At 36.4% G+C, this 10,532-nt stretch overlaps 1 protein-coding gene across 1 annotated transcript in view; it reads left to right on the forward strand.

Moving 5' to 3' along the window:
* LOC107661718 (rho GTPase-activating protein 26-like) overlaps positions 1–10,532 on the forward strand; it is a 96,868-nt gene that overhangs the window by 75,275 nt on the left and 11,061 nt on the right. The window contains exons 19-20 of the mRNA XM_016451464.1: positions 2,185–2,335; positions 5,287–5,443. Of these exons, the coding sequence (XP_016306950.1) occupies positions 2,185–2,335; positions 5,287–5,443 (308 nt within the window). The remainder of the gene's footprint in view (positions 1–2,184; positions 2,336–5,286; positions 5,444–10,532) is intronic.

Here is a 10,532-nt window from a genome sequence, read left to right on the forward strand (position 1 = left end):
AAGTGATTTCAGCAGGTTTATTGATACTGGGATCAGAAACAGAAATCAGGTTCAGAATTCAACATAACACCATAACTTAATGAAGTAACTGGGAAAGTAAATGGTCTTTCTTCATCCACAGGAAACTCAAACTAAAGTAGGCTTCATAGAACTCAGGCAAAAACTCAGGTGAACAAAGTCTTTTAAAGGGGTGGTTGACTGTTTTTTTTATAGGCTTGATTGTGTTTTTGGGGTGCAGTCTAACATGTGTTAATGCTTCGTAAAAAAAAAAACGCATTATTTTTCACATAATTTACCTTTATTCCACACAGCTCTGTCCCTTCTCTGAAAAACGGGCTGATCTTTTCCTGTTTTTATGAAACCCCGCCCTCAGAAATACACAATGGGCTCTGATTGATTAGCTGGCCCAGTGTGTTGTGACTGGCTAAACCGCCTCTAGCGCACGTCTAAGATACATTTACAAGATAAGATACTTTTAGATACACTGTTATTTGTAAATGCTACTGCTTATGTTAGCTTTTAATATACGGTTTTATTCTGATTAAAGCTTTAATACAGTTCGGCAACCGCACGCGTGTCCATGTATAACGCTTCTCATAGCTATAGTATGTGAAAATTAAGTGTATTCACTGAGCTGATGATCTGAATGAGAGAGAGAGAGAGAGAGAGAGAGAGAGATGCAGAGCGTGTGCAGAGCAGGGCGAGGCCAGGAACAGGATGAGAACACTGCTTTTGAACATTGATTTTGAAACTTGTGAATCCGTTAGAATCATTAGAAGACAGAATCGCGATTCATATATGAATAGATTTTTACGTACAGCTCTAGTTTTCTCTTCCTCTTCTCTAAAGCAGCACAGCATGGCCTTGCCCCCTTTGCTGCGTGTTCCCGGAGGCGGGGTTTATGTAAAATTCTGGGTTCTTGACGTAACGGACCTGGGAAGTAACTCGTTGTAGTCCCTTACCAGTCATTTTTGTAGGCATTAAACTGCCAGAATTTTAAAAGACGATATCTCAGTTTGCATTGAACTTTCAGCTTCGTAACTTTGCAGATATTGTTTATGATCAAACAGCAACATTACACACTAACTAACATTAAAAAAGTGAAATCGCAATCAACCACCCCTTTAATAAATTATACAAAATCACAATTATCCTTTTCAATTCACATAAGTGTTTCATCAATTTCTATTAATGAAAGAAGTACTACAGTCCCATAAAACACTGCAAACGACATACTTGAAATAAAAATGATGAATAAAAACGATTTACTATATAATTTTGATAGCTAGTGGTTGAAATTGGTACTGAAGTCCAAATTCAAAATGGAGAGAGTCTGAGAGAGTTGTTTCTCCTGCCCCTCCTCGACTTGACGCTCACATGGGTTGCCAGATAGAGGACCCAGTTTGTTTGCTGGTTTCCATGGCTACAATACACTTTTTTCCCCACCAACTGGCAGCCCAGGGTGTCGAAATCCTATTGGGTAAACTGGCAGTGGATGTAATCACACAGACCAAAACAAAAACAGACATTCCGACACGGAGCGCACAGTTCAAAGTCAAATAACTGGCTGTAGCACCGTTTTTCAGAGAATCAAGTATGTGAATATTTTAATAAGAACCAGAGTTGCAGTATAGTAAATTTACTGTTGAATTGCAATACAGTTTTTACAGTGCATATTTAAACATGCTATGTTGCAGGAAACAGGAGAACCAATTAATTTATCCGTAACATAACATTTAATATTAAATATTAAATATTAATATTCATGCTCGAATATTCATATGTGCAAATGAGATTTGAGGGGTTTGGTGGAGGGGAGGAATTCAGTGCCGAACAGAACTCTAATGTCAGTCTGTTTGTCACACATAGCTAACTTATGACTTCAGACTTGAAATGGAGTGTATGAGTCATAGGGACCTTTTTTGTATCTTTTGGAGCCTGACAGCCACTAGTAGCAGATTGATAGCTGTCATACAGTATTTTTGTATGCAAAAAAGAATAGCTTTTTCAGTGAAGAAAAAAAAATCTAATTGTCATTTTATGACTAGACACATCTGCGGGGTCATATCCTCCCAGCATCAGTAGCAGCATTTCAGTCTGTTCTACTTTTGTGGAGACACTCATCCCATCATTGTGGCGCTTTGAAATTTTCATGCTGATTTGAATTTCCTTTCGGCTCTGCAGATTTTCAAAGACATGCCAGTGTCTGGAGGAGGGCAGGGCAACTCCCAGCTCAACCTGCCCAGGCGGAGAAGTACAGACAGCAAGGCCCCGTCCTGCAGTGAGAGACCTCTCACGCTTTTCCACAACCCCTCATTTTCAGAGAAAGTCAAAGGTACACCAGCAAGTTCTTTCTTTATAAAGTTTAAAATAAATGTAAAATTATAATTTTAAGCGAAAAAATTATGCTTCCTTTTTGGTCAAATAACTAAATATTAAAACAAACAAAATATTATATATATATATATATATACAGTATATATATATATGAGCAATATCAATCATAGATGTGAGATATGGCTGTATATCGGTACGGCTGTAATTCGGCCGTAGGTAATCACAGTGTGCCGATATACAGCCATATCTCGCGGCTATGAGGGTGATATTGTGTTAAAATAACAGTTCAATGGCACGAGTGTATAATACATAAGAAACAACAACAGAGTGTCTTTAAAAACCCTCTTTTGTGCAGAACTACTTCCTTCCGCCACAGATTCAAATCACAGTTTGACAGTTTAACAGCTAAGCTCAAGTCTCCGTTACTAATTCGAGAATGCCACTTTAGATCTATAACGAAGGAACGTTGAGTTGTTTCATTAAAAGCTTATTGTATTACTGTATTAAAAGCTCACTGTATTATGAAGAGTATTATGAGAGAAGGACTGAGTGAGTGTGATTACCTGCATCTGATACAGCATTCATTCTGCAGCTCAATCTCATATTCACAATAAAACATTAGTTTGAAAGTTATATCTTTGTCGTACAATCCTGATTTCCGATGGCAGCGCTGCTCACTGCATCTGTTAGCTGCTTCTTTCAAGCTGTTATTAAACGTAAAAATAACTTCCTTATTTACAACCCTGTTTCAGCCTCTTTCAATATAAAGGTATTTACTGCGGACTCTCTCAGAAAACTAGTCTCTTGTCACCATCTAAAGGCAGAATAATGTAACTAAAATCACCATCATGAACACACACCGTTTCCCAAAATTAAACAATATAATTAAATACTACTATTATTTATTATAATAATATTTATTAAACAACAACAACAACCATCATAAAAGCTGCTAGGAAATTCAGTCAAAAGAACAAAGGCAGCTCTGATATACTGCACTGGAGATTTTGCCCTCAGCAAAACTATTGGCTCTGGAACAAATAATAGATTAATGAGACCAAAGGCTACCTGTTAGATTTACCCAAAACTAATTATATCTCATGTTTAACCACTATAGAGCTAAGCTAATTTTTCTCTATTTGCTTCTCTGTTTCTGCCATGGGGCTGAGCCCAAGCCTCCGTTACTAATTTGAAAATGTCACGAAGGAACGTTGAGTTGCTTCATTGAAAGCTTATTGTATTACTGTATTAAAAGCTGTGTATTATGTGGAGTAGAGTATTATGAGAGAAAGATTGACTGAGCGAGTGTGATTACCTGCATCTTATACAGTGTTCGTTCTTCAGACCAATCTCATATTCACAATAGAACATTAGTTGGAATGTCCAATAGGCTCGTACTATCCTTTCATCTGTTTAATTTCTGATGACAGCACTGCTCAGTGCATTTGTTGGCTGCAGACAAGCTGGTGTTGAAAGTAAAAATAACTTCCTTGTGGTTTAAAATTGTGCTTTAGTATTTTTCAATATAAAAGTCTTTACTGCTGACTCGTAAAAAAAGTCTCTTGTTGCCATCTAATGGTGGAGCAATGTCACTAAAATCACCATAACGAACACTGTTTACCAATATTAAATATTATGTATATTAAATATTATTTATTGAATAATAATGTTTAATAAACAACAACCATCATAAAAGTTACTAGGCAATTCAGTCAAAAGTACAAAGGCAGCGTTATATACAGTACTGAAGTTACATCAAATATAATGTGATGGGATTTTGCCCTCAGCCAAAACTATTTGCTCTGGAACAAATAAAAGACTGCCCACGAGATTTACCCAAAATTAATTATATGTCATGTTTAACCACTATAGAGACATCAGAGCCAGCAGCAAATTCCAGAAGATCTGGCCGAGGTGAGGCGCTCTTGGTGGGTTAATGAGCGCTCAACGGCCGCTAACACCCTGGAGCTCACATCTCCGAAAAGCTCATTTTCAAATAGACGTTATCTTTATTAACAAACCGCATATTTGAGATGTAAACAAATACATTCTCGCCTAAAATCTCTTAAAACTACATTCCATGACATAAAACCGTATTATTTTTTAAATTATAGAGGATTTTGTGAGAAATACGGCAAGTGGAGTGATACATGATACAAACGGTGAAGTGGTTGGAGGATCGCACTCTTATCAGCCAGTTAGATTCAAGGACCAGAAAGATATATATATATTTAACAATTATTACCAATTTATCGTCATTATTTATGAAATATTAAATCAAAATATTTATTTCTAAGTGTACTTTCTTATAATGTCTGTTCAGTGTTTTCCTAATTTCACACAATAATGAAAAAAAAATTGATGTGTGATTAATTTGCGATTAGTTAAAATAATCGGCACATCATGCTTAATTAGATTCAACTTTTCACAGGTCTTATATATATATATATATATTTATGAAAATAAAATTTAATGTGAAGCAAAAGGAAATCCTGGTTTCTTTTTGGTTTCTCCCAGCAGTTTGTTTACATTGGATTTACATTGCTAAACTCTGTGCTTAAAGTCATCTGGAGGAGGAAATTCAGTTCCTGGTCTATAAATTGTTGTGCTAAAAATAACAATGGAATTAATTATTAAAATAGTTTCAGGTTTAAAGTTGGCACACCTATGACCAGATACCACCCTGTTTGCATTTACTGTAAAAGCATTTTGCTGCCAACCTCCTCTGGGCATGTGAGGAGTAAACTAGTCCCCAGCATTAGATGCAATTCAGTTATTGTCTAAAGACAAAAATCACTAGCAGTGTAACTTGAATTGCTTATTGAATTTAAATAAATGCAAACCACTAGATCCCACCAAACCCTGTTTCAGCCACAGGCTGGAGTAATTACATTAGCATACTATGTACTCTACATTAGGATAGCAACATTTCTGCTTGTCCATCAGCAGTGGAGAAGAGGAACAGTGTGGTTGTAAACTCCAGTGCAGACTTGCCATCAGTAAATTGCAACAGCACACTCAACTGGACTCGACTCAACAGCCTGCCTTCCGGAGACGGAGACCAAGATGGGCTTCAGCTGTCCAAGCAGAGTCGGCCTAATTCACTGTAAGTGCACAGTACTTTCTTTAAAGCTAACGTGTGTTAAAATACGGTCTCCTATTTTCTTTGTTGCCGGTGTTTATTTAAGTGTCCCGGCTAGCCCAACACAACAACATTGGCCAAACCAATGCCATGAGTTTGTTCAACCAACAGAAAGTAGGGAGAGTGTTCAGAAACTTAAAAGCCAGAATTTCCAATGATCAAACCAAGCAGGTTCTGTTTTGTGTGAAAAACAGAAACACAGTGAAACCTGAAATTTTTGGCCGTCACTTGAATGTCGAGATCGCACAGATTCGTATTGGGATTACTGGGTTTTGCCGAGCAACAGTACTTGTGACTACCTTTAGTTAGGGTTGCTTGCACCAAAAAGTAGTCATAATCTAGTTTTAGTTTGACCATTTTCTCTCTGACCTGTAATGCACTTAAAGACGTTCTTATATAATTGACCTCTGACACCATAGCTCAACATGTCTAAAGCACATCTGCTAACTGCTTTGTTGTTGGTTCAACGTTAGAGCATGTCTACTCACAGTAATAGATAAAACTTAATAGATCATCTTTTATTTCCAAAGAGAGCAAGGAAAGTCCTGTTTTCCTTGATACATCACCTCCAAAGCAAACACACACAAATACAAACATGCTCTCTCTCACAAGACCTGCAATAATGCTTTTCCCTGTAACCTGTCCAATCTCCTACAGGCTTTTTCCACTGTTGGTTCTCTAGCAAGACACACTGTTTGCTGTACACATTTCACTGTCTCTGGTGGGCCATGGGTCGGTAATGGATTTTTAAACCACTATCTTGGGTCCATTTTGAGGTCTCTTAGCTGTGCACAGCTATGGGATGAGAATGTGGGTAGTTTTTTAATGCTGCTTCACAATAGCATAAACACAGACAGAGCAGATGTTTACTTCACTCTGAATGACAAGGACAAACAGACAAAATGGCCACCCAGTCTCCATGTTCTCAAGAACTTGAGCTCATTGTTTTGCTTTTTTTTTTGGAAACCTATTCGAAATCTGAATGCCGGCAATTTTCTCAAAAATGTTACTTTGCTGACTGCACTGAGGTCAGTTTAAAATTTTCGAAAACATTTGTATTTTATTAGTGGTGTTTGATAAGGCGAACATTTCTATTACTTTAGAGTGAAAGCTCTAATCCTAAGTATTTAATTTTACCGCAAACTGTAACTTATCCTACACTGTATGTGCTACTGACATGAATGGTATCTTAAATTCATGTGGCTTATTGGGGTGAGGTTTGTCGTTACTTTTCAGTGCAATAGGAGTTGTGAAAAGAAAAAAAAACTTACACTGAAAGAAAGCATTGAGCCATATTTTCAGAACAGAATATGATATATAGACCAGAAACTAATATTTATAGAACAATATGCTAAAATACGTGCTGCTGTATAAGGTCATCTTATCAGATTACTAAAATGGGTGTTCCTCAGGGGTCAATGTTGGGACCACTTATTTTTCATTATATATTAATGGTTTACCTGAATGTCAAATGTATGCAGATGATGCAGATATTTATATATCAGCAAAGACTACAAATACAAATATGAACAGTTTTTGTATGATTAGACCTTGCATACCAAGTAAAATAGCCAAATGATGTATGTATGCAGTAGATCTTTTTATTATCTCAAATATTGTGTCACTGGAGTCAAGCTCCTCATTCTATTATTATGCCAATAATGTATCTATATAAACAAGGTTTTAAACAAAAATGGTTTACTTAGTTTTATACATTTCTCATGTTTCAAAAATTATTTTAAATATGCAAGTGGTTTTACCCCTAAGGTTATTTTTCAATTAATAAGGAAATAAGAGCGGGGGGAGGGGGGTTGGGCGTACCAAGACCAGTGTTGGGCAGTAACGCATTACTTAGTAATGCTTTACTGTAATTTGATTACTTTTTTAGTAACGGAGTAATTTAACGCATTATAATTTTCAAAATAGTCATTAGAGTATAGTTACAAGCTGAGGTCTCTATACGTTACGGCCGTGTTACATTGCTGACAGAATGCAGTGTTTTATAATCTAGATTGTAAAAAGGATGTAGCACACGCACTGTCTAGTCCACTGCCGAGTGCTGGTGTGGGCAGGATGTGGGAGAATAAAATGATTCACGGGACTCCCGCAAAATAGAAATATCTAAACATAAAATATCTAAAACAAATAAATTGTTATTAATCTATTGCACAAAAGCAACAAGAACTAATGTAAAATAAAAACAATGGTCCCACTTTATATTAGGTGGCCTTAACTACTATGTACTTACATCAAAAAAATAAGTCCAATGTACTTATTGTGTTCATATTGTATTGCAAAACAGTTTTGCTGCTATTGAGGTGGGATACGGGTAAGGTTAGGGACAGGTTTGGTGGTATGGGTAGGTTTAAGAGTGGGTTTAGGTGTAAGGGATGGTTCAACAGTGTAATTATAAATGTAATTACAGAAATTAGTTACAGATGTATTTACATGCAGGTATTTTTAAAAATATAAGTACAATGTAAAAACATGTATGTACGCAATAAGTGCATTGTATTAAATGATTAATTTAAATGTAAGTACATAGTAGTTAAGGCACCTGATATAAAGTGGGACCAAAACGATTAACAAGCGCAAGCGTAGGCAGAGTTTCTATTTAGGCTATAACACGCGTTTGCTGCATTGAGCAATGGTGATTTCTGGAACGTAATGGCCAGCCATGAGTGCAGTGCTGAAATTTGCATGCTCACGAATCCTCCCCCATATAACACACGATTTGTAGACATTATGAAAGATTCATTATGCATATATTCATTGTGTTAAACAGAGCTTTGTGAGATTGCGATGAACTAAGATGTCATCTTTTTAGAGATTATAAAAGCAGCGCTATTTGCTTGCATTCTGCCATGCCAAACCATGTATGCAGCAGCCTATGCTTGCTTTAGTTAAAAATAACAGTGTTTTGTGAATGTTGATGCTTTAATAACAAATATTTATCGGGAGCTTTTATCCTGGGATTTCATGTAAATTTCATGGATGTAACCACAGAAAAAGGTAATGTAACTAATTACTTTTGAAATAAAGTAATCAGAACAGTAATGTGATTACTTTTAAAAGGAGTAATCAGTAATCAGTAATTTAATTACATTTTCAGAGTAACTTGCCCAACACTGACCAAGACACAGAACAGCCTTGGGGAAGTCATAAATTTCACTAAAGGAAGTACAGTTTTGGATTTCATTTTACTATTACTTTCAGAAATAATGTAATTACTGTTATTAAAAATGAACGTTAAGAAACATTCATTATAAATTATAGGCCTATAACAAACTTATTTTAAACGAAACTGAACCTGAACCTCGTGGGCTGATGTACCTCTCATTTGGCATGAATCGTTTCCATGAATGAATCATTAGATGCTGTGTAATATTTGGTTGCTAAACTATTATTATTCATGTAAGGAAGGCTTTGTACTTCTCTCTCGTCCAAATTTATATGCAAACAAAAGTGTCTGAAGAGGCTGCGATGTCAGGTTTGCAATGCTACCGTGTGGGAGGCGCCAAAACAAATACTTGGATTATCATTGTTACTTTTATCCGTTTGGTAAGAGTAAGACATAATTCAAAACGGTCTATTCTTATTTGTGTACCTTCAAAATAACAGTGAAACGTTGTACTTTTGTAAGATAAAAAAATAGAAACAAAATGCGCTTGCAGTCTCGCTCTCCGTGAACCTCTTCCTGAATGAAGAAAAACTCAGTGGTATTGCCTTGTCACACAGACATGAGAAATATATTTATAGAAGCCTTTAAGTGCCCGATTTTAAGTGTTTGCGTTTTGATTAGGCTATTTGACATTAAAGGCATCTTATGTCACTTTGGAATGTAAATCACAACATTTCAGAAGATTAAAAAACACTACTTGTAGTCCGGAAAATACGGTACAGCACATTATTTTGCGGACCCCCTGGCTTTGGGTCACGGACCCCAGTTTGAAAACCCCTGCCTTAGCAAGAAGAACAAGGACACAATAACAGTACCTTCGCTACTAAATTCTATTTTATCTGTTTTAATTTATGTGAAATAGAATAATGATTTATCTCTGTTTGCTCTAAAGTAGACAAAATATTTATTACTGTTTGGAGATCTTAATTGTCACACATTTTTAGTTTTAGCTTTTTTTTCAGGGTCAAAAGGGCAGGTTGTTTTTATCAGAGACTGAACAACGTTTTGATACAATCTGTGTTTCATTTTCACTACCTTACATTGGCAACAGTCTTTGCTTGCTTTGAGGTTTTATTATGTGAACGGAAATTATGAAACCCAGCACAGCCTTCAGATTCTCTCAATTTCCTGCCAACATATTTACTGTTGAGATCCATGACTGCCGAGGTCTTGATTTTAACTGGTGTTCCCCATGATTCTGTCCTCGGCCCTTTCCCAATCTCACCCTCCCAGTAGGAGATCACGCTCTCATGTTTCACATTATAAAAAATCGTGTTGTGTAAAACTTTGAAGGATTCCCGTGAAATACACTCACAACGATACCAAGATAATTGCGAAAAAAGCAAGTCTCTAGTGATTCTGGCCTCCAAGTATTTTTGTGGAATACTGTCAGAGAAATATTTCCCTCTCTGTACATCATACACAAAGTCATTAATCAGCCTCAGGGCAAGCCAAGACATGCTCTGCTCTGACTTTGCTAAAGTAGCAGGCAGTCTTGCAGTGTTGCCATGTCTGTTTTTTATAAGCAACTTTGGCATTTTTTTTCTTCCCAATAAATTCACTCATATGAGCAGTTATAATTAGCATTTTTGGGCTTATTTCCAGAATGCAGATGTGTACAGTATTTATAATTTAGTTTATTTCACCTTCCTCCTTTTTAATGTTTCATGCCGGTTTATACTTATGAAATCAATCAAATTCCTGATCTGGATCTGTTCTTAATCTATATTTTGATGAGCCAAGTTGCTTATTTTAGGCTTGTTTTGTCTGCCCATGTTGCTTGGCTTTCTGGCATTTGCCAGCTCTTCTCTCTCTCTCTCTCTCTCTCTCTCTCTCTCTCTCTCTCTCTCTCTCTCTCTCTCAGATAATATC

Source organism: Sinocyclocheilus anshuiensis, unplaced genomic scaffold, assembly GCF_001515605.1.
Source record: "Sinocyclocheilus anshuiensis isolate Anshui unplaced genomic scaffold, SAMN03320099.WGS_v1.1 scaffold207, whole genome shotgun sequence".
NCBI lineage: Eukaryota > Metazoa > Chordata > Actinopteri > Cypriniformes > Cyprinidae > Sinocyclocheilus > Sinocyclocheilus anshuiensis.